The sequence below is a fragment of the Podarcis pityusensis genome (assembly GCF_964106645.2).
Source record: "Podarcis pityusensis genome assembly, chromosome: 8".
In the NCBI taxonomy this organism is placed as follows: domain Eukaryota; kingdom Metazoa; phylum Chordata; class Lepidosauria; order Squamata; family Lacertidae; genus Podarcis; species Podarcis pityusensis.
Window position 1 is genome coordinate 75,647,544 of NC_138033.1, and position 27,956 is coordinate 75,675,499.

The 27,956-nt window shown below is 46.0% G+C and overlaps 2 protein-coding genes across 13 annotated transcripts in view; one reads left to right on the forward strand and one right to left on the reverse strand.

Moving 5' to 3' along the window:
* The window catches only part of TARDBP (TAR DNA binding protein), a 40,852-nt gene extending 36,238 nt beyond the window's left edge, over nt 1-4,614 (forward strand). For 4 of the 12 annotated variants that reach the window (XR_013989394.1, XR_013989395.1, XM_081016209.1 and 1 more), the window contains 2 exons: nt 3,467-3,545; nt 4,230-4,614. Coding sequence is in view for 5 of the 12 variants with exons in the window: in XM_081016209.1 (XP_080872335.1) it covers nt 3,467-3,545; nt 4,230-4,428 (278 nt within the window). In the remaining 7 variants the exon portion in view is untranslated. Of the gene's footprint in view, nt 1-7; nt 708-3,466; nt 3,575-4,229 lie in introns of those variants that run through there. The other 8 variants (XR_013989392.1, XR_013989399.1, XR_013989393.1 and 5 more) reach the window with 5 other exon arrangements.
* An 8,950-nt stretch (nt 4,615-13,564) lies between these two features.
* CORT (cortistatin) lies at nt 13,565-18,786 on the reverse strand. The gene is made up of 2 exons (XM_081016972.1): nt 18,336-18,786; nt 13,565-15,850 (listed from the first exon to the last, which is right to left on the reverse strand). Exons 1-2 carry the CDS (start codon nt 18,435-18,437, stop codon nt 15,626-15,628), a joined length of 327 nt encoding a protein of 108 aa, XP_080873098.1. The 5' UTR covers nt 18,438-18,786; the 3' UTR covers nt 13,565-15,625.
* Nucleotides 18,787-27,956: the final 9,170 nt, after the last annotated feature.

Sequence of the window (27,956 nt, forward strand, 5' to 3'; positions counted from 1 at the left end):
CTCTTAGAAAATGAAAAGTTCAGGTGGGACACAGTCGAAGGGCAAGTGCCGAGTTTAAAAGAGAAAAAGTTGAGCTGAGCCGTGTAGTGGAAAGCAGAGTCAGAAGGGTAAAAAGGTGGGGAGAGATGTAGAGAAGCGCGTGATTTGTTCTGGTGGTTGGCTGGGAGAGGACAAAGCATAGGCATATGAGGCAATAGCAGTTCTGTTTCGCCAGCCGGGTCTTCCCCATTCTTGTGCAAGATGGGTAAACACAGGGAGAAATATAGCCAATGTTCTGCAACCAAGTACAGGAAAAGGAAAAGAAAAAAATATTAAGGAAAAGAGACAAATATACCTGACATCAGATTATGTGTGCTCTCACACTTAAGAAGTTGACTCCCTTCACAAAGCCTGGGAATTAAGCCCTGATCTTTTCAACCACCATGATTTTTCTGTTTTAATGGGTAATAGGGGAGGAGATGCTGATTGTGTAGCCTCAGCTGTGCTAGTCACAACCGGAAGGCAGACTTTGCATGTTTAAAATAGCTAAACACAGTACTTTCAGTCCCTCAGTTGAGAAAAGGAAGAAAGGGATTATATCCAGCTGTGAGTTAGTTAGTTAGTTAGTTAGTTATCACATTTGTATCTTCTCTTTTTCTCCACAGAGCCCAAGTGTGGTGTATGTGGTTCCCCCCCTCCTCAAGTAATCCCCTCAACAGCCCTGTGAGGTAGGTTAGGCTGAGAAGGAGTGACTGGGCCAAGGACACCCCAGTGAGCTTTTTGGCCGAGTGAGGATTTGAACCCTGGACTCCCAGGTCCTAGTCCAGCACCCTAAGCACTACACCGCACCGGTTCAGAGCAGATCCTTTGAAATGAACGGAACTAAGTCATGCCCATTATTTTCAATTGGTCTGCTCTGCATATGACCCAATATTGGATGCAAACCATGGCTAATTTCTCCTACACAGGGCAAACCTGCCTGAAAATTAACCTCAGGCCATGCTCCTCACTGCCTCAGCTTCACACCCTCCGTGGGTGGAAATGTGTCCCTGAACTTTGATAATGCCTCCTGATTGCTTGGAGGGGGATTTGTTGCTTTTGTATGTTTACATTTGTTGCTCCACCTCCTTTTGTCTCTAGTCCCACCCACCACTGACATGTGCCCCCCCCCCCCCAGAGCATTGCCCAGAACAGAATGTGGTCCTCAGCCTGAAAAAAAGGTTTCCCCAATTCGTGGCAAAAGATACAGAGCGCATTCAGTTACCCCCTTCCCAATGCTTTAAATGTGATTGGGTCTGATTTATAAACTTTTTGACAATCAGCTATGGAATAGATATTAACTGCCATAATTTCTTCAAGCTAACTAAAAGCAGTATTAATGGGTTGTTGCATCCAAAGATTGCATTTATAATCTTGGCCTATATGACACTTTACTACATTATGCTTGTAGTGTATGTGGTAGTATTTGGTGCTATCAGTTGGTATTAAGCAAGAATTAATAAAGGAACTATGCAGTGATACTGGCAACGTATAGCTATGATCTGAGTTTTGAAAATTGAGTAGACAGTGTAAATATTAACAATTCCTTTTTACATGTAATGCAATGTACTGACTAACTACTTTATTCACCATTGATCACAATCTAGCTGGAAATTAAGCATAATTACATGTTTATATGCGTACATACCTACAAAAGAAAAAGTAAAGTGAAAATATTAGTTCTACCTTATATGGAATAGGGATGGATATGTTAGTCTATTTCTTTTGCATGTCAGAGGCTCCACATCCCTGTGGCAGTCCTCTCCAGCTTGGTACATTCCAGATGTTGATGTACTACAACTCCCATCATCCCCAGCCACTGTGGCCAATAGTCAAGGATGATGGGAGTTGTAGTCCAACCTCAAGAGCACCAGGTTAGGCAAAGCTGATATAAACTAACTGAAAGCAGCTGCCCAAGGTTTCAGGCAGGCTTCTTTACCCGCCTGGTTTGGAGATGCTGGAGATTGAATCTGGGGCCTTCTGCCTGCAATGGAGATGCTCTTCCAGTGAGCTGTGGATACATCCAATAAACACTGGAATCTGTCTTATACCAAGTCAGACTATTGATCCATTTAGCTCAGCATTGCCTGCAATGACTGCCAGTGGCTCTCCAGCAGACATTACATGGATATGCTGGTGATCGAACCACAGACCTTTTGTGTGCAAAGTGTGACCTGCAGGACACCTATGATCCTTCCCCTGAGACGCCATGCATTGAGTAGATCCATCTAGTTCCGTATTGCCTTTCCTGACTTGTAGCAATGGTTCTCCAGGGTTTAAGGCAGGAGACTTCCCCACTCCTACTTGGATATGCTGTGGATTGAACCTGGGACCTTCTGCATGCAAAGCAGGTGCTCTGCCACTGCGCCCACACCCCTTCTTATTTACAGAGGCCACGTTTCTAATTACTTGAACATAATCTCCTGCGCATTATCGCCTGTTTCCTCTCTACGCCCACATGCTCAGAAGGTCCGATGGAGAGAGATTCTGACTTACAGTGACAGCTACCGCCTTGCTCCAGAGATGAATTGCACCGAGATATCCTGTAATTACACTTCCAGCTTATCACAGTCAGCCCTTGTTATCCGAGGTGTCTGTTTTGTGAGGCAGCAAACACTGCCTGTCACCTGCAGATTTGTGCCAGCCTCCTCTGCCCTTCAGCTCGGAGAAGCAAGTTGATATTTTTCACCAGAGGGAAAATATTTGAGAACTGATCGCTAATAATGATGCCGATGATAAGCAGAAGCTTCCGTTCCAAGCATACAGAGGAATAAGTTTCCAGATAATTTTCATGCCTAAAGCAACCTTTCGCAACCCAGTGCCCTCCAGATGTTCTGAACTACAACTCCCATCAGCCCTCGACAGTAGAATCATCTGTGAATTTGTAACATTTGCATTGAGATATGTGGGCATTTTAAGTTTTGTTATTCTGTTCTGTTGTTGAAGCAATAAAGACATTGCCTTAAAAAAGAAAGTGTTTCAAATGTTTTTTTTCCAAAGTGTACATTTCTAAGCACATTTTAAATTTTATTTTGCGTGTCTTGCTATATTGGGTTATGATTCATTTATTTGCTTTTGCTGTTTGTAGCATTGCATTACTTTCAAAAGGCAACTAGTGATTGGGGGGGGGGGGGAGCTAATAGAGCCCATATACAAGATTTTTGTAAAAGGATGCAGTTTTCACTTGTGGGTTTTTGAGCAGATACTGGGTTGTATCCATGTTTTACTCAAATAGACACACTGAAATTAATAGTGATGCCCATTGATTTCAGTGGGTCTACATAGTTAACTTCTTTTTTGGGGGGGAGGATGCTTTTATCTGAATTGTAACATTTACAGCAACAAGAACACATTATGAGGGAGGGACTTACAATGTAACACTGGCATGACCTTGTTGGGTCACAAGTTCAGTTTAGAAATTCATGTGCATCTCTTTGTGTTTTTACAGGAACCGCCCCTGATCTCCCAGCCAAAGTTGTCCATGAGCTGCCAGTGGCTGCCAACTATTTTCTTCCGTATTTGCACAAGTAATAAAGCAATAACAAGTCTTCTGAAATATGCTTGCCTCTGTTCATTTTATTAGTGCTTTTGGTTTATGTGTTAGTGCTGATCTCCACACTTCTTGGTACCAGCTTTGTTTTATTGATTGATTGATTGCATTTATATTCCACCTTTCCTCCAAGGAGCTCAAAAAGGCATACATGTTTTTCCTCTTCCCATTTTATCTTCACAACAACCCTGTAAGTTTAGGTTGAGAGACAGAGGCTGGGCTAAGGTCACCCACTGAGCTTCATGGCTGAGTAGGGGACTTAGAACCACAGTGTCCCAGATCTTAGTCCAACATTGCAAGCACTATACCACTCTAGTGTAGGAAACTTGCACTGTGAAACTATGTCTCTTTTGCATTCCATCATCACTCACAGTTGGTCTCCGCTCACACATGCAAACCGCACACAAACTGGGTGGTGGTGGTGGTAGAGGAAACTAATGTGGAAGGTCCAATGTAGATAATGACATTTCCAAAGTTAGGAGACCGGGAATAGTGTGTTCAGTTCAAGGACTTTCCCATTTGGGGCCATAAAAAGTCTTACAGCAGTTAACAGACAGAGTACCAAGTCTTTGTGTATTGCTGATTTAGATTACAAGCAAAACTAGTTGTGGATATAGCTGCAGTGACTGACGGGCGATTTTGTTGATTTCTTCACATACAGCATTCCGGAATGGAAGAATGCCATTGTATGGCTACCACATATGGAAAAAGGTACCTCACTCCCCAGCTTGCTCCCCATTCCTCTTTCCAACGCCGGGGAAAAAAGCATATTGTTTATTCTGCTCAGAGTGTGGGGAATGAGGTCCCAGAAGAACACTGTTTTTAAAGCATTCTCTCTCAACTGGCAGAGACAGATTTAAACGGCGCCTTTTCGCTTCTACACCTCTATAAAGTTTCATCAGTGTTCAGCTGTAAGTCCTGTCCCCAGATGACTTAAAATCCATTGTGAATGCTTATACTTTCACCCAACAAAATGTTATAGATTGCCGAAACCATACACTTTCCATTCTTTGTGGTCTGAGCAATAAATGTCTCGCAAGTTGAAAGGACGTCTAGTGGCTTGGCTTATGATACTGGGTATTGTTATAAAATGTTTGACTTGATGTAATTGAAACCTGGTAAATGTATTATTCCTTAACGAGGTTTCTAACAGCTTGTTAGCTTTAGGGTTAAGTCCTACATACAAGTACATTGAGTGGTATGGACAACCAGCTTCTTCCCAATGCATGAACTGCAGAAACGTATCGTGCATTATTATTTTTACTCTAGATTTTCCAAACTGTTGAGTTGTTATTGATGTAGGGGTTTGCTATTGATTCTGTTTCTAACCCCTCCCTCCCAATGCAGTTTAAATCCTCTATATTTCTTTACTGAAGTCTCTGCCCTTTCTAGGTGCAACCAAGATAGCAGAGCATGACAGACTCTGGAAACTGAGCCTGTCCTTTCTCTCCTTTGGGTTCTGAGTTCATGGGGACTCAAATTAAGCCTTGTACTCTTATGATCTGCTACTGTAAGTCAGAATCTAGCTCTGCAAGCTTTCATCCCAATCGTTAAATCATCATAAAGTGGAGTGGAGGAGCAAACATCACACTTGCATTTGATCTGTTGACTTGGCTCCCACACCAGACTTGGCATCCAGGTTTTAAACAGATGGATGCTTTTGATGGCAAGTCGTAACACTGAAGCATGTGGAAGAGGTGCCTTGGAGTGCCAAGTGTCTGATGGTCACATAAATACTTAATGTGCAAACTCTATAGATCACCGCCCGAGAAGCCAGGCTATGTAGTGCAAAATTTCAAAGGGGGTGGAATCCAGACCAACACTTGTGCCTGCTTTCATATCACTCCCTCCCTCCCTTCCGCCTGCCCCCCCCCACTTGGTTGTATCCAACTAAGTCCTTCTCCAAGTAGACCTACTGAGATTAATTAAACTAAATTAGCCATGTCTGTTAGTTTGGATGGGCCTGCTTGGAGAGCCAGTGTGGTGTAGTGGTTAAGAGCGGTAGATTCGTAATCTGGGGAACCGGGTTCGCGTCTCGGCTCCTCCACATGCAGCTGCTGGGTGACCTTGGGCTAGTCACACTTCTCTGAAGTCTCTCAGCCCCACTCACCTCACAGAGTGTTTGTTGTGGGGAAGGAAGGGAAAGGAGAATGTTAGCCGCTTTGAGACTCCTTTGGGTAGTGATAAAGCGGGATATCAAATCCAAACTCTTCTTCTTCTGCTGCTTTAGCAAGGCTAGCATTAGATACACTCCATTGTTCCACCTGCTATTTCTGGGAGCTGTAGTCTGTTAAGGGTTCTGAGGGTTGTTAGGAGGTCCCTATTCCCCTGCCAGAGCTACAGTTCCCAGAGTGATTTAAGAATCGAACCTTCTTCACAGGGAACTCTAGGAATTGTAGCTCTGGGAGGGGAATAGTTGTGCAGAGAAAACACTGAGGAGGAGTTAGAACAAAGCTTTGCTCCAAAGCTAAGCAATTAAGGACACTGAAAACACAGGATCCTTCAGTTTCAAGAAAATGATGTGTGAGTTCTGCTATGCACAGTGGAATTTCATGGAAAACACAAGTTAATTCACAACAGAAGAAGATATTGGGGCACTCATTTGCCCATTTGTGCGCACAGAAAAATAAAAGCTGTAGCTGAAAGCAACACATGGCGATCTGCTTTGATTGTTGCAATGCATCCCTAGTTATTGTATAATTCTAAGAATATTGTATAATTTTAGAAGGTTGTATAACCTTCTAAAGTTATGAAAGGGTGCAGTCAAGACCAGCCCAATACATTTTGCTGCCTGAGGCAAAGGAAAGAATGATACCCCCACCTGTGGCTATAGTTCTGAATCCTACTTCAATACTAGCAGCATGGCACTGCACTGCCCCTGTGGGAGATCAGCAAGGTGGAGGTGGAGGGCAAGATGCAAGATCCATGAAGGTGCAGGGCTAGATGCAAGAGATAGCTCTCTTCTCCAACAGAAAGGTATGGTTAATGAGCTCAAGGAGGAAGAGTTGAGGAGCACCACCATCTCCCAGCATATGCCGCCTGAGGCAATCATCTCACTGCCTAGTAGTAGGACTGGTCCTGGCTTTGCCTGCAAGGGTGTGTGGCTATGGAAATCCTGTCAGATGGGCGGCATATAAATAATAAAACCATCATCAAGGTACTCTGCACTTCTGAAAGTTCCACTATCCTACCACTCACCGCCTTTGTTTGGCAGGTCAAGGAGATCCAGACTGGCTGAGAGAGAGGCTGTTTCTTTCAACTTTTCTTAATCACTTTTCTCAGCCTTGAAATGGAGGTTCTGTGGGTGAGTGGCATCCCTGTAATGGGAGTCGATGTGTTTTCACAGAAGGACCATAATGGAATCTGAAAGATCTGAGAGCCATCGTTCCCCCCACCCCGCCCAACACACACACTTTGCTGCTCCTCAAAACAACTTTTGAAGTGTATAATTGCAATTTCGCACCTTCGAGGCAGAAGTTTTCCCGGGGAAAATATATATGTGATGAAAATGAAGTGTCACAGGCAGGAGGAATAAGATGGGCTTCAACTTCGTAGCTAATGGGGATTCTGTGTTGCAAAATAACTGTTGATCCTGCTGCTGCTGAAAAGGAGTCTTAGGATCAGGCATGTGCTAGGTGCTGCTTGCTGGTCTGCCAGAAGGATTTGTGGGAGCTGAGCAATCTAGGGATGCTTGAGGAACTCAGGACACATTCACCCCATGCTTTTAAAGCACTATGATGCTGCTTTGAACAGCCATGGCTTCCCCCATAAGCATTCTGGGAGCTGTAGTTTGTTACAGTTGTGAGAGTTATCCCCTTATCCTTACCCCCCCCCCAGCTTCAATTCCTAGAGTAGCTTAATAGTCAATCCCTTTCCCCAGGGAATTGTAACGCTGTAAGGGGAATAGGAGTCTCTTCAACTCTCAGCACCTGTGATAAACCACAGCTCCCAGAAGACTTTGTTTTGTTTTGTTTTGAGGGAGCAGAGAACCATGGCTGTTTAACATGGTATAGTGCCTTAAATGTATGGGGTGAATGTGTCCTCACTTAGTTCCTTTTATTTCAGTGACTATGCTGAGTAAAACTTCATTGTTGATGACCTAGTCATATTAATAGAAATCCATAGGTGAGGGTGAGTGCTTTTCTTAGGAGACCTTCATGGAGCTACAGTCCCCAGAGTTCCCCATGAAGAAGAGTTAATTGTTAAACCACTATGGGAATTGTAACTCCGGGGTGGCAGACCCTCCAAGTATCCCTATTTTACCAGTGACAGTCCCGGATTTACAGAAGCCGTCCCAGTTTCTGATTTGATCCCACAAAATCCTGCTTTTCCTTAGGCTGTCCTTGTTTTCAGCAGAGAAATGTTGGAGAGTGCGGTGGGGGAATAGGGGGCCTCTGAACAACTCTCAGCACCTTTACAAACTGCAGCTCCCAGAATTCGGGGGGCAGGCGGGAGGCCATTACTGGTTAAAGTGGTATCTGAGTGCTTCCAATATATGGTGTGAATAGTTTTGCCTCCCTCCCCCTCTCCCCTCTCCTGGTTTTAAAGTGGCCAAGAGAAAAAGCCATTTTGAGCCACCTGCGTCCCATTTGCTGTGAAAGGGCTTTCCATTCATTCTCATTAGGCCGTTCTCCAGGGTGTGGGTGGAGGGGATCAGCCTTGGGCAGTTGCCCTGCAAGCCAGGCTAAGGAGTGCCATACGGGGAGCCCGAAAGGCATGCTAAGAGGCATCAGGGGGCTAAATTGAAAGAATAATGACTCGTCCATCGGCATGGCAGCTGCGACTAGGCAAACTTCACCACTGATTTGTCAGAGGCAATTTCTGGTCATTACGGTGCTGTTAAGTAGAGCCCAGATGAGAAGCGGGGAGAGATTAATCCGGTGTCAACAAGAATGATGGTCTAGCTGCTGCTTCTTCTCTTTTTTCCAAAATCACCCTTTGTCCCTTCCATGGTAGAAAATGGCACCCTCTTTCCACTATCCAAAGGAGCAAACGTGCATACATAGGGAGGAATAGGTTTTTTGCTCCTTGAGAGGCAAAAAGGTGTGTGTGTTCACTACGGAAGACCTAATATGGTTACTCTCTGGAATGAGTCTCTCTGGGGTAAGGATGGGGGTATCTGCGACCCTCCACTCAGATCCTGCTTGAGGGCTTCCTTTGGGGGCATTTGGCTGGCTGCTCTGAGAACAGGATACTGGATTAGATGGGCCAACTGGGCTATTCTTATGGGTATCTGTGGGAGAGGGGCTCTTGCCTTCATGATCTGCCTCTGGGCTTTCAGGAGGTATTCAGTGGGCCACTGTGGGAACAGGAAGCTGGACTCCAATGTTCCCTTGACCTGATCCAACAGCCTCTTCTTAGGTTCTTATGACTTTTAAGGAGCATCAAACAGCAGTCAGGGGCACAGCAGTTGCACTCTGCTTCTGGGCTTCCTGTTAGTGCCCATCCCATGATTGGCCACTTTGAGACCAGGATGCTGGACCACGAGGGCCTCCAAGCTGATCCAGCAAGGCTCCTCTTCTGGTCTTATAACATGCCTGGAGCTGGCTCTGCGTGCAGCCTTTCAGATCAGCAGGATGACTTCAGTAATAACCCAAGTCTCTTGCTTTCTCCTGCTCCTGCAAAACGAAGACTCCTGTGTCATCTAGAAAGCCTTTTGCTATTCAGATCCGACTCTCCAGCCATACTGGGGGGAAATAATGTGAAGGGGCGCCCTTCCACCCTCCCTCCATCCTGCTGTGTTCGCAAGCTGCAGAGGTTTATGTCTTTGTTGTGCACTTCCCTTTGGATCTCTCGCCTGCGATTCAAGCTGCATTCATGGGGACGCTACACAGCCTTCCCCGGCTCAGTCCTTCCTGGATTTCACCAATCCACATCCTTGCCAGCTGATCCCCGGCTCAGTGTTGGCCTGGATTTTCTGCTCTGCAAGAGGGATCAGGCAGCTTTTTCCACTCTGCTAGCTCCCAGTGGTGGGTGGGTGAGGCAGCCTGCCTTCTCGCAGGCCTTGTGCTGAAGCACAGGTTCGAGATCAGATTCTTGCCCCCCTCCCCTATCATTTTGGTGTTTTGTTTGCTCACCTGGGACTATGACTGGAGTTTGGAAATGGATACAGTGATGGGGAGAGAGGACGTCTTTTCTCGGGGAAGGGTCATAGCTCAGTGGCAGAGCATCTGCTTTGCATGCAAAAAATCCTGGGTTCAATTATCAGCATATCTAGGTAGGGCTAAGAGAGAGTCCTTTGTCTGAAACTCAGGGGAGCTGCTGCCAGTCAATATTGACAATATTGAGTTAGATGGAGCCAATGGTCTGACTCAGGATAAGGCAGCAGCCTAGGGCTTGGCAACCAGAAGGCTGGCGGTTCAAATCCCTGCGACAGGGTTAGCTCCCGTTGCTTGGTCCCTGCTCCTGCCAACCTAGCCGTTCAAAAGCATATCAAAGTGCAAGTAGATAAATAGGTACCACTCCAGCGGGAAGGTAAACTGCATTTCCATGTGCTGCTCTGGTTCGCCAGAAGCGGTTTAGTCATGCTGGCCACATGACCCGGGAGCTGTACGCCTGCTCCCTCGGCCAATAAAGCGAGATGAGCACCGCAACCCCAGAGTTGTCCGCGACTGGACCTAATGGACAGGTGTCCCTTTACCCTTTACCTTTAAATGCATTTAACCTGATACTAGCTGAGTTTTCTTAGACTAATAGAATTGCAGAGTGGGAAGGGACCATGAGGGTCATCTAGTCCAACCCCCTGTAATGCAGGAATCTTTTGCCCAATGTGATGCTGGAACCCACAACTCTGCGATGAAGAGAATCATGCTCTACTAATGGGAGCTATAACCATTCAATGATTTGGAGAAATTCGCTTTGAAAATGAAAGCAACTAGAATCAGAGACAATGACAATGAAGACTTTAAAACAGACTGGGAAGGTTTCATATTGTACTTACAGAAATACTGCAAAGAAATGGACTCACTAGCAGGGTTTGACTAAACACTTACAGACAAGAAAATAAGTTCAAAGGTCAAGAAATAATAATATGGAATGTAATTGAGTGCAAGATGTAATTATGAAAGAAAATTTGGGATGAAGGTGATTAGAATATAGAGTATTTAGGTATAAGATCATAAAAGTAAGATAACAAATAAGCAGTAGTATTTAAAGAACCAGAAGGGGAAGCTGAGGGAAGTCATGGGGAGGAGTTTTCCTCTTCTCCTTTATATGATAATTGTCACATTATGTTGTTTGGGTGATTGTTAAATTGTAAAACTCAATAAAAATATATATATAAAAAAGGAAAGAAAATGAAAGTAACTTGGAAGTGCACATTAAAAAAAACCAACTCCGGCATTTTCTCTTCACATGAAACTGACTATGCAAAAGCCCTATGGCCCAGCGCTGGGCAGAGGGAGGAGTGTATCGGTACAAGGCTTCTGTCACCTTCAGTGTCATCTGCGTTGGCTGCAAGGCTCCTGACTTCACCCCTAGGCTGATGAGCAATTCCTACTAATGTGACCACCTCCCCTCACACACACCACCTGTCTTCCTTTGCAAAGGGCACATTTCTCATTGGCACTTTGCTGGTTGTCAGGCTGCTTTTTTGATGCCTCGTTGACTGCTGGAGATTCTGGCTGTGCGGTTTTTCTGCCTCTTGGGAGGAGGCTGCTGGAGAGCGTTTCCATCCTGGCACTGGTTTCTGTGTAGGTTTTTAGGCAAACATGATAGGGACAAGGCAAAAGTGGTGGGGATGCTGTTGCTGTTGCTGTTGCTGCTGCTGCTGCTGCTGGTGGTGGTGGTGGTGGTGTGTGTGTGTGTGTGTGTGATGTCCTTTGTCTGTAGCTGCTGGTTCATTGTCCGTGGTGAATTAACATTCAGTGTGTTTCCTTTGTTGGCATCAGTATCGTTCACATTGATTGCAAACTCAGGTGGGAGCTGAATGGCAATGGGATACAGAAATTACAGTCAGTGATAATTGGAGCTGAAATGCTTGTGAAATAAGCGCACCCTTTACAGTTCCCATTAACCCCAGCCAGCATGGCATGGGCTGGTTGGTTTTGCATCATCAGGAGGGCCAGAAATTATCCCAGCCATTGTTGTAATCAAACGGCTGAAGATGTGTTCTTTCATCCCTCCCTCTTCCTGGTCCTCGGGATATGCTTTGAAAGTCCCCACACTACGTATTTTTGCAGCTCTTTGCAGCTGCAACCCAGATGTTGGAAAAGATGAACCTTTGTCACAATAACACTATACTTGTGATTCCCAACAACTGGAATTTGGAAGTTGGCTGCCTATGGCTAAGGAGGGTCCATTTATTTCTGGTAGCTACCTGGGAACACCCTTCTCCCTAGCATGGGGGAGAATGAGCAATTTCTTTCAGCCTTCTGTCTGGAGAGGCTCCAAAAAGCCAGCCAACTTAAGAACATAAGAAGAGCTTGGCTGCCGGTTCCAGCAGTCTATTTTCACAGTGGTCAACCAGGTGTCTCTTCTGGGAAACCTGAAAGCATCACATAAGTCCAACAGCTCCCTATGGCTGGTATTCAAAGGGGCAGTATGGGATGTTAGGGGAGGGATAGTACCTCTGGTTAAGGGGGGGGGCGTGACACATTGTGCTCCTTCTGGGGTAGTTTGTCTACTTTAGGTCCTCACGCTGCACTCAGCTCTCACTCACCTATGGCTCCAAGAAGCTGTCAGCTTGTGACAGTGGCCACACTCTGGGAATGGCTTTGAATGACCAGCTAAACCAGGTGAGGGGTATCTGATGGGTCTCAAACACTCACTGAGTTAGGGACTTCCCTTGCATGTAAAGACAGTCTCTGGAGAATTGAGCAGACAAGGCCAATTGTGCTGGTCCCGCGGGCAGATCGAGAGATGAGGTCCTAGTCCAGTCCGAGGTTGAAGGAGCAATATGGAAGCAGTCCGTAAAAGCTGAGGCTGGGTGCAGGGCAGGAACTGACAACCAACAATGTTGCTTCCGCAACTTGGGACTGGGGATGGCTGGCTTTTATCTGCCCCGAGGCATAGGGCGGCCACGATCCTCAGGTGACTTGCCTCTCCTGGCCTGAAGGCGAGCACTTCTCCTGCAGGAACTTAGTTCCCTCCGCATCTCTGCCCTAAGCCTCTGCAGCCCAGGAGAGGCTGGAGGGTTATCGGACCCAGAGGCAACCTCAGCTTCCTCTGATGGGGCTGAGAGTGGAGCACCTGCAGGCAATGGGTCCTCCATCATCTCAGGAGCCAGAGCAGACTCAGCTGGTACCTGCACCTGAGGATCCAGCACAGGTGAGGACCCTTCAGGCTCAAGCTCCAGCCCCGACTCAAGTTCAGCATCCGACTCCGAATCCCAGGCCATCACACCAATAGTGGGTCCAACAGTCAAGTAGGTGGTTTCTGCACATGCAGTAAAGGGAAGCGGGGGGCAGATGGGGCTCATCAACCTGGGAAGAAAGCCCTAATAGGAGAAGGAAAACTCTGATCCTAAACCTCTGCTGCCTTGAGGGATATCTTCAGGAGAAGAAAAGACTAACGCATAAACCTTCACAAATCTGGAGTAGAGTCCCTAAGATGACTGTATGCCTCCTATCAGCAGGTCCTGCAGCCAAGCTGTTGCCAAATGTACTGCTCTGCTTTCCTTTGGACCACATCAGTGAGGCCAAGAGGGGTTCTTGTTGTCTGGGCAGCCCAGGACCTTCATGTACGCTGCCCAGGCTCGCACCCCAGGAAGGTCACTGCTAATGCAGAAGCATACTCCATTGTCTGGTGAGACAAATGGAGGCCAACTGCCTTGGACAGTAGAGCATAGCCAGAGCTGATAGCCTTTCCCTCCCCCATGAATTGGTCATGTCTTTTAAAGCCATCCAAGGTGGTGGCCATTGCTCCCTCTCATGGGAGCAAACATTATCATTTTACTCTGTGCATTTTGATCTGTCCGGAATCCAAGCCTGGAAGCAGGCTTTCGAAGGACGTGCTGCGGTAGTAAGGAAAAAAAGGAAGAAAACAAATTTCAGGTCATATTCCCAAGGCGCCCATAGGTCATGCTTTATTTGTGGATGGAACCATCATGAAACCAAAAGTTTGAAACATTGGATGAAGATTTTTTATTTCTTAAAAAAAAAAGGGAGAGAGCAAACGAAACCCCACAAGATGGACAGATGCTTTTTAAAACAATGGCTGGTTGAGGGTTTGTTTTTTTTTGTACAGTAATTTAGTGAGGCCAGAGATGATGCACAATGTGGGGCAGAGCCATTGTCTCAACTGCTCCCTTGTTTCCATGTCCCTTTCAACAGCCCTGTTTGATCTGCAGAGATTGACATGTGGTCGTTTATTTTCTGCTCTGTGTTGCAAAGGCCCCCAGCAACAACCCTCAGTCTGCTCCATGCCAGCTAAAAGAAATCCATTTCAGTCTCTGTCACAAAAGTACACACACTCATCTATGGAATTCTATTAAAAATAGTGGGACGTCTTTAAATTTTGTTTGGTGTACACTTACTGAAATGCATGGACCTAAATTAGGCCACCTTCATATCATAACAGTATCATACCACTTTAAACAGTCATTGGCTTCCCCGAAAGAATCCTGGGAGTTGTAGTTTGTTAAGGGAATTGAGGGTTGTTAGCAGACCCCTCTTCCCCTCCCAGAGCTGCAGTTTGCAGACTTCCCTCTTGATTGTTAAACCACTCTAGGAATTGTAGATCCAAGAGGGGAATAGGGGTCTCCTAACAACTTTCAGTACCCTACAGCTACAGCTCCCAGAATTCTTTGCGGGAAGCCATGACTGCTTAAAGTGGTATCATAGTGCTTCAAATATGTGAATGTGGCTTTAGTCATGCTTTTACATTCCAGTGGGTCTACTCTAAGTAAAAGTTGACTGCAACCCACAAATCCTGAATACCCCTAGTCCAGTGATTTATTCCAGATGTGGGAATTGAGGAGCCGTGTAGAAGATAATGTTGCCAATTCATAGGGGGAAATAATCTGGAATTCTCCCATGTCTTTAACAGCACCTGTTGATGTGTAGAAAGCAGTGGGTGAAAGCTTTTTGCAGCATGGAGATAAGCAGTGCTGTATACCAATGCCTGCACATCAAACAACGGTTAAAGGCAGAGGAGCATAGTTTGGTAACAAAGTTGGCAGCTCTGATGGGACATCAGCAGCCAGAAAGGTTTCTTTCTTCGTTCAGTGGAGGGAAACAATTTCTGCAAATGCATTACTTTCCCTTACGTTTCCATGGTTAGGGGCCTACAGTCCATGGGTTGCATGATTACCGTAATTACAACCAAATAATAATTTTAGCCTGAGGAATGGGTGAAATTGTCAATTTCACCTTCTCACTGTTTCTTATTTTTCTTGTGTTCCATTCACCACATTGTTTATGGTAAGCACGCCACAAGCCTCTGTGAACATTCAACAGCATTTGGGTGCAAATTTCTTCTGATATACACATTTTTTGTACATGGTTTTGCCTGATATAAGCATTTTGCAAAGGAATTGTCCCTAATATTTTTATAGTGTTTTTATATGCTTTTTTCAGTAACATAATACATTTTTTAAATGCACACTTTGCCCCGATGTAACGTATTTGCAAGAAATCTTGGCTGGAGAACTGCATTTCCAAAATTCAGGGAAGTGCGAATTTTGAAAGACGACTGTGTTTCGGGTCACACATTGTTTTGGAAAGTGCAAATCAGATCTACTCTGGGTGGAGTTAATGTTGGACGAAATTTATTATCATTGTTATTTTTTTAGAGCGTTTGTACCCCATTGTCCAGCCAAGAAGGCTTCCAAGAACAGCTTTCATAGAACTAATTGAAACAAGACAATCCCTGCCCTCAGGCTTACAGTTTTAAATACATAGCACAAAAGGAAAGAGGGACTAGGGGGGAGGAGGAAGAGCTGCAGATCAAATCTCTGTTAAAGAGACCGGAGCAGGCCAGGCCTATTAATCCCCACCCACCCCTGCCACCAGGTTGGCAACCCTACACAGCGAGAGAAGAGTCGGAGGCCCCCCTCCCCCAGATCCAAGAGCAAAGACAAGGGGAAGGCTGGGGAATGAGGGCTTGGTGCTGGTGGTGTTAGCAGGCAGTGAACGTTTTCCAGAAGAAGTTTTTACAGGGGGCTTTGCGATCCCTCTGGGTGAGCTGGGGTAACCTCCCCAACACAGAGGGCTCTTCCTCCAGGTTGCTTTCGAACAGGTCTTCCGCATCGGAGGAAGCCGTCCCATCACGGCTCATGTCCACCCCGTCCAGTAGATCTGCCAGCATTTTCAGGATCAGACCTTTTCGGGCTTTGGTTTGCTCCTGCAATCACAAAGCAAGCAGTAGGGCAGAGGGCAAAGAGAAAGCAGGAAAGTGAGTCCCTCCCCCCTTGCTGGAGAGTGTAAAGGTGTTTTAAAAACAGAGAGTCACTGGGGGAAATAAAAAACATGGAGAACGTAAGAAGCGTCTGGCTGCTGGATCAGACCAAAGATCCATCACTGTCTAGCACCCAGTTCTCAGAAAGGTCAGCCAGGTCATACAAAGGCTGAGAGCCAGTGTGGTGTAGTGGTTTGAGTGCTGGACTAAGACCTGGGCAACCTGGGTTCGAATCTCCACTTGCCCATGAAGCTCACTAGGTTACCTGTCTTCTCTCAGCCTAACCCACCTCACAGGGTTGTTGTGAGGACGTAATGGGGTGGGGAGACGAACCAGGTATGGCTACTTGGAAGGAAAGTGGGATTGAAATATATTATCATAATTGGCATCAGCCGGATGCTCACTTCTCCTTCTACCCGATATTTTAAAACTGGAGATGCCAGGATAGAATCTGAAACCTTCTTAATGCAAGGCAGGTGCTCTGCCATTGAACTGCAGCCTTTTGCAATACTGCATCAGGTTGTTGGTCCATCTATCTCAGTACTGCCTGCACTGACTGGCAGCATCTCTCCAGGCAGAGGGTATACCTGGAGATGCCACAGGTTTAACCTGGGACCTTCTGCATGCAAAGCATGAGCTATGGCCCTTCTCTGAAGACACAGAAACATAGGGTGCTGCCTTATACCAGGCGAGATCCTTGGCCTGCCTAGCTCAGTATTGTCTGCACTGACTGGCAGCAGCTCTCAAGCAATTTCAGGTATGGGGCCAGTCCTACCTGGTGATGCCAGGGATCAATGCTGGGGCCCTTCTTCATGTAAAGCAGCTAATCTAGTTTGAAAAGTTCTGCTCTAACCACTGAGCTACAGCCCTTCCCCAAGACTTCACCCCCCCTCACTTTTAGCTTCCTTTGAAGTTTGTGTCTGATATTAACGTTTTGCTTGTTTTATCCTGTTCCTGGTTTTATCCCATAGAATATATCCATTCCCCCACCTCTCTTGAGCCACTTTTGTGGGGGCTGCTTTTCCGGACTGAGAAGAAACATGCAAATGGCTTTTTATAAACATAAATAAAATTTCAGAACAGCACAGCAGACAGGGATTTGACACAGGCAATGCCCGCAGGAAGCTACATAGATGGGGTTTCTGCATTTCACCTTGCTGTTAAGGATTCATAGACTTAATGCTTAGCAAAGAATGCATGTGTGGTGGAAGGGAAATGGAATGCAGGCTTCACTGCCTATTAGTTTAATCTCCCTGATCAAATAAAGATGCTAGTTCATAAGAGACAGAGCTAATTTGCGCAGCGTGACAGCGAAAAAAGGCATTTAAAATTGGAAATAGTAAGAGCTTAGCTCATTCCCTGGCACACAACAGTAAGCTAATATCACTAATTACCCTTAGTATACGTGAGTCAATTTTTATTTTAGCCCTTTGTGCCTTTGTAAATTATGGTTGCAATCTCAAACACCTGAGAGCAAACTCTATTGATTTCAATAGGACATTCGAGTCGACATGTTTAGGACTGTACTGCGTACCCCCTCCTGCCCCCATACTTCCCAGTGGTGCATTTAACCACAGGGAGAAATGTAACAGGTGTAGTCCCCACCTCTCTAAAAAAATTTGGGGGGGAACCACACCTGTTGGATTTCGATCAGGAAAAGGAGAAAACAAACGGTAGTCATTAGAAGAACACTGCCTTATCTTGAATCAGACCTTTGGTCTGTCTAGCTCAGTATTGTCTACACTGACTGGCAGAAGTTATCCAGGGTTTCAGGCAGGGGATATTCCCAGCCCTTCCTGGAAATGCCAGAGATTCCACCTGGGAACTCCGGCATGCGAAGAAGATGCTCTACCACTCAGCTGCAGCGTCCCCCCAGAGGACTGTTTTGCCACTGCTGACATCCTTTCTAAACAAGAGGCATGCATTTAACTAAAAGCCCTTCTCACCTCTCTCTTGCTTTGATGGACCCACTCTCCTTTCCTCTCCTTCTTTCTGTTTCTTCTCCTCTCCTTCCTTCCCTTAGCCTGCTATCCAGCCTCCACTTACCTGGGAATAAGTCCTGCTAATTGAGCCAGGCAGGACTCTGGGGTTGCGCTGCAAAATATTTCATTCTCTCTGCATTCCGATGCTAGTCCTTAGTTTGAGTTTGGTATTATTTACTCAAGAAAAGAAGACAGTAACCTTGGAAAAAAACCTTCTTCGGTATTTAACTTACTCCCCTTTCACTTTCTTTATTCCTCAGATCTCCCCATTATTTGCATCTGTTCGTACTCCCATTCCCTTTCCATCCCCTCCAAAAGCCTCCCTCTTGTGCACAGTCTCCTCTCCTCCACCAGGCAGCTTTGCCCATCTTTTAAAGCACCAGAAACCTTAAAAGCCTTCTGCACAAAACCCTAGAATTTTTAAGGAAAGCTGTCCCTTTTCAACTCACCCTGCTGCTCTGTACAGAAAACTTATCCTCCCCGGGCAAGGCAGATGCTCTCATGCTCCACACCAGCAGCAGAACAGCGATCAGCCTGGCCACCAGCTGCATGGCGGAGGTTCCCCTGGAAGCTCCTTGGTTCTAAGGCTGAGAGGGACAGAGCTGTTCCCTAGTCCGGTCTTGTCCTCAAGAGCGGGATGCAGCACCTGCTTTTTATAAAGCCCTCCCTGAGCTGTGCCTGAGTGACGCAGGCAGTCAAATCCACCCGGCAAGCCAATGGCACTTTGGTGGGTAGTCAGCACGAGCCTCTCCGTGGGTGAAGACTAGTGATCCAGAGGAAAGACAAGTCCAGGGGCACATTTTGAATTGAAAGAAGGGAAAACAACAACAGAGGGAGACGTGCAATCATTTTATTTTACTTAGCCTCTCCTAAAATACATCTGAAGTTGCAAAGAGTTTGCATAACCATGCCCTCCAATATTGCTCAGATGAAAATAGGGACATTTCTCACTCACCCCAACAGACCCCCCCCCTCAACCCCCATTTCTTTGTCCACCCCCCTACACAGCATTTCCTATCAGAAGAAGGGCAAGTGCCACTGCTACCACACCCATGTGCCACACAGCACACACGCCCTCCACTGTCCTGAGAAAAACCTCTTACCCTCATTTCATTGTATTCTTCAGTAGGCTTACAAAATGGAAAACACACACCGACAAATAAATTTTAGAAAAGGGCAAGATCAGACGCAGATGCACAAAGCATTTTTTTAAATAAATAAAAATCAAGACTCCTTGCACTCTGCTCCACTCCCCCTTTCTTCCCTCCCCAGAACGGCCCTGCCCTCTGTCTGCTCCTCAGAGCTGGCCCTCACATGGGGCTGGGCCTCAGTTTCCGCAGCCTCTCATCCTCTTCACCTCTCCAGCAGCTGCTACAAGCTGCCCAAAGGAGGAGGCTGGCAGCAGTAGCCGTGGAGAGGCAACAGGGTGCTCCCTCACAGTCGTCACCACCTCCTCCCCGAGTTCAGCAGAGGCATCACTGGTGGGAGAAATAGGGACATTCCGGGATCAAATCAGAAGCTGGGACAGCTTTCGTAAGTCTGCGATGGTCCCTGGAAATCCAGGACGCTTTGAGTGTATGCATAACTTGCTGAGTTGCGAGAAGCAATCAAACTCATGAGAAGAACCTGCAGCAGGTCAAAAGCCTCTCTGGTCCAGCATCCTGATCTCTCAGGAGCCAACCAGATGCCGTAGTAGGAAGCTTGCAAGCAGGACCTGAGCATGAGAGATCTCTGCCCACCTGTGATTCCCAGACACTGGCATGCAGAGGCATACTGCCTCTTAGAGGGATAGCAGAACATAGCCATCATGGTTGGCTGATAGTCTCACCTTCTATTAATTTGCCCAACACTCTTTTAAAGCCATTCAAGCTGGTGGTCTTCATTGCATCTTGTGGGAGGGAGTTCCAGAGTTTAGCTATGCATCATGTGAAGAAATACTTACTTTTTCCTGCCCTGAACCTTCCAACATTCAGCTTCTTTGGATGGTTCCTCCACAGTATTATGAGAAAGTCCTACCTTCTTTTCTATGTAAGAACATAATAAGTCTGGCTGCTGGATCAGACCAATAGCCCATCTAAGTTACACATACAGGTTAGTACAGAGCAAGACTGGTCCAAAGTAAGTCCCCTTGTGCTCATTGAGGGTTGCTCCCAGGTAAGCCTGTGATGGATCATAGCCTTCCTTGTGCAACCACCTGCAGAACTAGCTGCTGCTTCCTGCCAGGTCTCAGCTGGGGAGTGGGGGTCCAGGAGGCTCTGGCCTTACCTTGGTTCAGGCTCCATCTGCAAGTGAGAAGCTGGGATCCTGCAACGAGGCTAAGTAGGGGCCAACTGTACGCAGGGTGAGTTCAGCCTCAGACATCGAAGCAGAATCAAAGCAACATAAAACAATGCAGGCATTTAGGAAATTACACATCTAAAAGCTCAGCAAAATTCCAAAGCGAGAAAGGAAACTCTCAGATCTTTGCTTAAATCTTCTAAAAACAATTTCATAGCTGTTTTCTTAAATGCAGCTCCAATAACCAGTACAGGTTGACATTTATTCATGCAAAATGCTCTGCACAACTGCCGGCAAACTAATATATTTTATATAAGTACTATTAAAAATATATATGCAGAAATAGCCATATCCGCTGGCTCCGTTGGCTCCCACCCATGAATATCCAGTGGTTCATTTGCCCAGAGCCTGAAGGGCAGCCAACACCCCTATCTGAACATGCAATTCCCAGGCGTACCTTGTCTGGGATGTGACCTATGTCCACTCTCCATACTTACCCCAGCATCAGTCCACGAATATCCACACAGCTTTTGTCAATGGCCTTCTGAAGGTGAATTTCAATCAGCTTACGTGCACAAACTTCAGCCTCCTTCAGCCCTGTGGCACCCCGGGCTTCCACATGCTAATCACAGCTTCTGCCAGGTCTATCACTGGCTTCCAACCATGGATATCTGCTGCTTTCAAGCTGCAGTCCTGCTCAGCAGGTACACATGCCTTCTCATTGCTCCACAGCATCTCATTGACAGATGATGGCCTCCTTCCATTTGACACTTTGCCTCCATGCAGAAGGAGATCACCAAGTACTGAATAACACAACTGTTGTCCCCTGTGTCCTTTTTAAGCTTTGCTTTGGGCTTTCCCCTTGGGCCGCTTTGGTATATCCACTGAGCTGCCATGTGCTTATGTGACATCACAGGGTGTCCACAGCCAATAACAGCAGCTGGAGAGGCATCATCATCATCACCTCCTCAGGCCTCACAATGGTGGCAGCCATTTCCCCTTCGCTTATTTGCTATGTACAGCTCACTCCTTATCTGTAATGACATCAGAGAAAGGCATGCCTTCCCATTTTGATTCTCTGGCATCCTATCTGCATAACCTAGCAATTCCAAAATATAGACGTGCTTTTACTCTCGCAAGATTGAATGTATTATAGTTGAGGGATGATTCCAACAGATTCCACATGAAAAACGCTTTTGTCCCTGTGGAGATGGCAGTACCGAATCGGTGGCGCGTGCCCTTCTGGCTTGCACTCTTTATAAAGACTTGAGGAATGAGATTATCATCCCTCTCTTATTGTCCATTTTGGGTCACCCAACCACTGCCACAGTGTCCTTTCTCTTGGCAGATCAAGATGAGCAGGTGGCAGCAAAGGTTGCAAGGTTTTTAGCTGGGGCAATCAGAATAAGATCCACCATTTGCTGATTCAGGACCCTAAACTGTGTTTTATATAATCAACTTTTTATTTCTGTTCTGTGTATATTGCAATGTTCTTTTGTTGCTATGGCCTATGGCTGATGCAAATACAGTGGTACCTCGGGTTAAGAACTTAATTGGTTCTGGAGGTCCGTTCTTAACCTGAAACGGTTCTTAACCTGAAGCACCACTTTAGCTAATGGGGCCTTCCGCTGCTGCCGCACAGCCGGAGCACGATTTTTGTTCTCATCCTGAAGCAAGGTTCTTAACCCAAGGTACTATTTCTGGGTTAGCGGAGTCTGTAGCCTAAAGTGTCTGTAACCTGAAGCGCATGTAACCCGAGGTACCACTGTAAAGATTCATTCATTGAGAGAGAATTGGTCCCAAGCCCAAGGGAAGGGTGGATGGGAATTCGGCCTAGCCAGAGGAATGTGCAGCTACAGGTAAGGACTCATTGGGAGTAGGGCCTTCCTCTTAAGGAGACCTCTGGAGAGAAGGGAGTTGACAGGAGTTGGGTTGTGGCTTTAGTAGATCCACATCAAAAACCCCAGGGCAGAGCTGGAAGAGTTGTTGAAACAAAGTCTCTGTATCACTTCTGTGCACAACCCAACCATGGACTGCTCTGACTTTGACTCTAACCTGGACTCTGCTTACTTGGACTCTGATCTTGGATGGGCCCTGGATACTGCTTTGTTTGCTGCCCTATTGGTGTTGCTGCCTGTCTATTCAGGGACCTCTTCTTCACCCCAAGATCTGATAATAACATTTTTCAGTGGGCTGCCTGATTGTGATATCTACCTGCAACAAAACACATATGCTTTCCCCCTTGGGACAGAGATACCCTTCTGTGCAGATCCATGCCTAAACTTCCATGTGTTCCCAAGTGCTTTTGGAGAATGCAGTGTGGCTCTTGTGTTCAGAACCACTCCCCCCTTTGAAGGTTAGCGCTCTTCTCTTCAGCAGACACACTCTTAGCTCAGTATATTTATACCCCTGACTGCCACTGGGATATGTCGCCCCAGACTTTGCAAACTTCCTTCCTCTCTTCTCTGTTAGGTTGATTGCTGTTGTTTTCTTTTTTGTGCTGTGTCCTTTGAAAGCCTGCTTCTGGGTTTTAATCCAGGAGTAATTAAAAAGCATTGTTGAATGATGACGTTCACTCCCACAAGATGTAGTGATGGCCTCCGATTGGGATGCTTTGAAAGAGGATGAGACTAATTCATGGAGGAGGGGAGGGCTATTGATGGCTACTAGCCGCAAGAGCTGTGTTCTACCTCTACTGTTGAAGGCAATTTGCTTCTGAATTTCAGTTGCTGGGAGCTGCAGGCTGGGAGAGTTCTTGTTGCACCCAGGTCCTGCTTGTGAGCTTCCTACAGGTATCTGGTTGGCCACGGTGAGAACAGGATGTTGGACTAGATGGGCCCTGGCCTTATCCATCAGCTAGCCTCTTCTTTATTGAGCTACCAATGAAACCTCACATATTTCATTATTTTGCATCAGCCTTAGGCAACCAGGCACCCTCCGGATGCTTGTGCTGGCTGGGGCGGATAGAGGCAGTAGTCCAAAAGATCTGGCAGGCACTCAATCTGGATTGAGCAAGGCTGGAGAACCCTGGGGCCCTCAAGATACTGTTGCAATGGCCAGGGAGGGAGGTTGGTTGGGGAAGACTGCTTTAAGCCGATCCACAATTCAAACCATCTCTCTTTAATGTGCAACAGAGGCTCTGTAATCTGCCAATCTCCCCCTTAGGCTGGAAATCTTTTGAGAGCAATGCCTAGGTTTGTTTTTCTGCATCCATGAACACCCCACTGGCCCCTGCTCCCCTCTTCATCTGCACCACTATGGCACCTGTTTTGTTTTTTTTTAATTTTTAAAACTACTACTGTGCTTCCTGTTATGAATATTAAGTATGTGAAATGAAGCAAAGGATATCCAAGGCCTGGCTGCTGAAGTTATTATTATTATTTTTATTAAAAAAGAGCATATGAAAGCTAACTGCACTTGCATATAAATAGAGGTTTTAAAGAATATTGTCCTCTTCGTGATCGCAATGTAAATATTAAATACTCAATAACTGGAGGCCTGGAAATGAGAGGAAGTTACCTAAGATGTCCCAGTAGGATGTTAAATTGAGTTTCTTTTCCCTGATACACACACACACACACACACACACACACACACACACACACACACTATTGTGGTGCCTTCTGAGAGTTATTCCATGTGCAAAACCTTAATCTGCTTGCAGTGAGTGGGGCACCACTCCTGACATTGTGCCTGCTCATCTGGCACTGTCCCAACCAGCGAAGTCTGAAGGGGGAGCCAGTTGTACTTCTGAAGGATCCTTCACTTAACAAGGTATTTGTTTAGAGCACTTAAATTGGAGACTTTAGCCAAAGGCTAAAAGTCTGCAGCCAAGTAGTGCTGTGAAAGAAACATTGGCGAGCTGTTGCCAGTCAGTGTAGACAATACTGGGCCTGGTGCTGAAATCCCAAGGGAGCAGAAAAGACTATTTATGTATGCGACCACGGCTGCGTGGATGTTATTGGCCCAGAGATGGAAAGAGGACAAAGTCACCACCAGAGAAGAATGGCAGATGAAGTTGATGGACTATGCTGAAATGGCTAAAATGATGGGAAGAATCAGAAATCAAGAAGACCAAAATTTTAATAAGGAATGGGAAAAAATTATAACTTATCTTAAAGACCATTGCAAACAGTTAAAACCGTTAGTAGGATTGGAATATCACTTGTAGTTTAAGGGTGAATTCTGGATACAATGGAGATGGAAAAGATTTTGGGCTATCATAAAAGATGCAGAAAGAAATGATAAAAAACAGGACCCACAAAGGGGTGGATGGAAATCCAGGAGATTCCTTGGAATCTTGATTTTTTATGATTTATGTTTGATATATCTCTGTAAAATTTTAATTTAAAAAGCCAAATGATGATGATGATGATGATGATGAAGGAGCGTCTCCACCCCCATTGTTCTACCCGGACACTGAGGTCCGGTGCCGAGGGCCTTCTGGCAGTTCCCTCACTGCGAGAAGCCAAGTTACAGGGAACCAGACAGAGGGCCTTCTCGGTAGTGGCACCCGCCCTGTGGAATGCCCTCCCACCAGATGTCAAAGAGAACAACAACTACCAGACTTTTAGAAGACATCTGAAGGCAGCCCTGTTTAGGGAAGCTTTTAATGTTTGATGTATTACGGTTGTCAGGGGTTCAGGAGCAGAGGCACAGGAAAGGGAGGAAATAGAGAGCGAGGGGGAGGAGTCCGAAGGTAATGTTAGCGATGACAGCGGTCCGAGGTCTCTGAGTCTTTCCAGCGAATCGGAAGATTCACAGAAAGGGGCTCCCATGGTCAGAGCAAGGGGGGTGCCGAGGGGGACACCCCAGGAAGAAGGGGCCAGAGGGGACTCAGAGAGAAGCAGTTGGAAATCAGGACCAGCGTCCACACCAGAGTGCAGTAGGGGGGAGGAGTCCCAGGCATCGGGATCAGGCGGCGCACTGCCAGTGGGAGGACATGAGTCAGGATTGGCCACGCCTCCATCGGGGAGCGAGGAAACGGTTGAGAGGAAGGTTGAAGGCTGGGCGCGCGCGCCAAGTTCAAATGTACAGGAGGGCGGTGCAGTTGGCAGCCCGGATAGGGAGCCAGGTCCCAAAGCCCGCCGAAAAGACGGGGAGGAGTCAGGGGGGTCAACGTCAGCGTCAGAAGAATCCAGGAAGGAAGGGACCCCGGGGGGTAGCAGGACCCAGAGGAGAAAGGAGAGACGGAAGAGGTGGAGTAAGGCTAGAATCTTAAACTGGTGTACAGGGGGCGGAGACTCAGATGGAGCTTCGCCGATCTAACCATGAGACGTAGAGTTGCACGCAGCAGCTTGAGAATGGAAACTGTAACTCAATAAAGACTTTTGTTTAATGATCGCTGGCTAGCGTGATCCTCTGTGAGCTAGGATCTGGAAGCAGCTCTGACAACGGTATTTTAATATTTTGTTGGAAGCCGCCCAGAGTGGCTGGGGAAGCCCAGCCAGATGGGCGGGGTATAAATAATAAATTATTATTATTATTATTATTATTATTATTATTATTATTATTAAAAAGACAATATTCGGCCTGTTATATGAAAAGGATACAAAGCATTTTTCTACAGGTTCGACTCTTTTAAGGGAAGTATATATCACCCTATGTATATTTGCTGTCTTTTAAAGCCTTGAGCTAAAGCATGGAGATGGGCTCTCACTGCCATAGCATTCAGTCCTTCCTCTGGCTTGGCTGAATGTGTTGTGTGGAACTCTGCCATGCCCTGTGTGCTATGGGGGATCCTTCTCGCATGCCACTTCCCGAGACATCAACACACCAGGAGGCTTGTGCGTTCACAACTGCATAGCTACGCTGTGCGATTCTGGAGAACCCCGCCTTTCCTCGTAATAATGGACGCGATGAAGGGCTGCTGGCTAATTAGCATATTTAATTAACTGCAAGGCTTACCTTCAAGCTTATTGTTTGAGTCAGCAAAGGGGAACTCTGGGTGACCAACTGCAAATTTGCCTCCCAACTAAGCTCTGTAAGCCTTTGAAAAGACAACGCGGTGGGGGGGAATTGGATTTCTCAATGCATATTAAAAAATGCTACCCATAAGGAATGAAGACTTTGGGAATCATTCCTAACAAGGGGCTGTATTCAATTTTGATCTTACTCAGAGTAAGCACACTGAAGTTTATGGACCGTGGCTAACTTATGTCCATTAATTTAAATGGGCCACAGCGTTAGACTTAGTTGGACAAAACCCAAAATTATTACTGTTACAGGTGGCACATAATATTTTTTCCTCAGGTGTAAGAAACCAATCTTTTAGCACTTGCACTTTGGAACTCCCTGCCTATTGATACCTGGCAGGTTCCTTCACAGTGTTTTATTCAGCACCTAAAACATTGTTTTAAGGCAAGCCCATCCAGACATGTAAAGGATACATGGTGGGTTATTGTTGCCTTTGTTGCTGCTTTGTTATTGTTTTTAGCCACTGTCGATTTTAATAAACTTTTAGATATTATTAATACCTGTTTTAATCAATAACTTTAATGTTTTATTTCATATTGTTGCAAATTGCCTAGAGGCTTGTGTATATATTTTTTTACAACCAAGCTGTATATAAATTTTGGTAGATGAAATAAATCAATAAAATTATGAATATCACTTGATGGCAAAGCAGCCTTCTGAGCCATTTATGAATTCTAACAATCCATTGAACAAACGTGAAAATGCAAACATCCATCCTTTAAAACACACAATGAAACAATGTTGAAAAAAAGAGAGTATTTGAAGCACTGAGTAGACTGGAGGTAAAACTTTCTGCTAAATGTGACGCTAATTTTGTGATGTGTTGTGATTTTGTACCAGATGTCAATCTAGCCAGCCCTAGTCTAGAGTCGGATTTGTGCTGTTTTGTCACATATTGCCTCCATTTCACAGCAGTGTCAAGATAAGAGACTCCCACAGTTAAGACGCCCTAAAGGCAATGCGATAGCAGTCTTTGAAATTACAGAGTTTCAGCACCTTGGAGAGAGCTGCTTCACTCCCCCCCCCACAGAAGAGAGGAAGAAAGCTCTTGTTGACGAGATGAGCAAGTTCAACGCATTTTTTCGCATTTGACATACAGGTTTAAAAATAATAAGGACGGGAGCATTAGCCAGAGGCTGGGTTGAGGGTGTCCCCGATAATTATTAGGGTCACAGCAGGTGTGGAGTGAAGGAACTTAACCCACCTCCAACTCAGAAACTTCAATTGGTCCCCAAATGCAGTGTCCAGATTACAGGCTGGAGTTCTGTTTAAATCACATATAACTCCCATCTGAAAACAGCTGCATTGGTTTGGTGGTTCATTTCCAGGCTCAGTTCAAGGTGCTTAGGCCCCAAATACCTGAAATACCGCCTCCTTCCCTACAGAAACTCTCAGGTGCAGTGGGGCCCTCTTGGTATCGGTACTTCCACTGCCCTCAGAGGTTTGTGGGGTGACGGCCTGGGAAAGGGCCTTCTCTGTGGCAGCCCCTAAGATGTGGAACTCCCTCCCCACAGAGGGCAAACTCATTATACAATTTGCAGTGAAGCCGTACCTCTTTACCTTGGTCTTTGACACCTGTGATGTACGTTTTCAATGTTGTTGTTGTTGTTGCTGCTGCTGCTGTTTTGTTTTTGGTTTTTTTAAAAAAATCTGGTTAAAATAATAAAAGGGAGCATTCCTTGGATGCCTAGATCTAGGTTTTTGGTGAGAGAATCCCAGCAGAGATTTAAAATCACAAAATATGCAGCAAAGTCAAGCATAAAAATATAGACTGTTAGACCTTTAAAATACCCCCTACCAAGTTCCTTCCAAAGTTA

Coding starts and splice junctions, on each gene's coding strand:
- CORT (XM_081016972.1), bottom strand. CDS start 18,437: ATGCAGCTGGTGGCCAGGCTGATCGCTGTTCTGCTGCTGGTGTGGAGC. Junction 15,851..18,335: donor TTTCTGTACAGAGCAGCAGG/GTGAGTTGAAAA, acceptor TTGTGATTGCAG/GAGCAAACCAAAGCCCGAAA.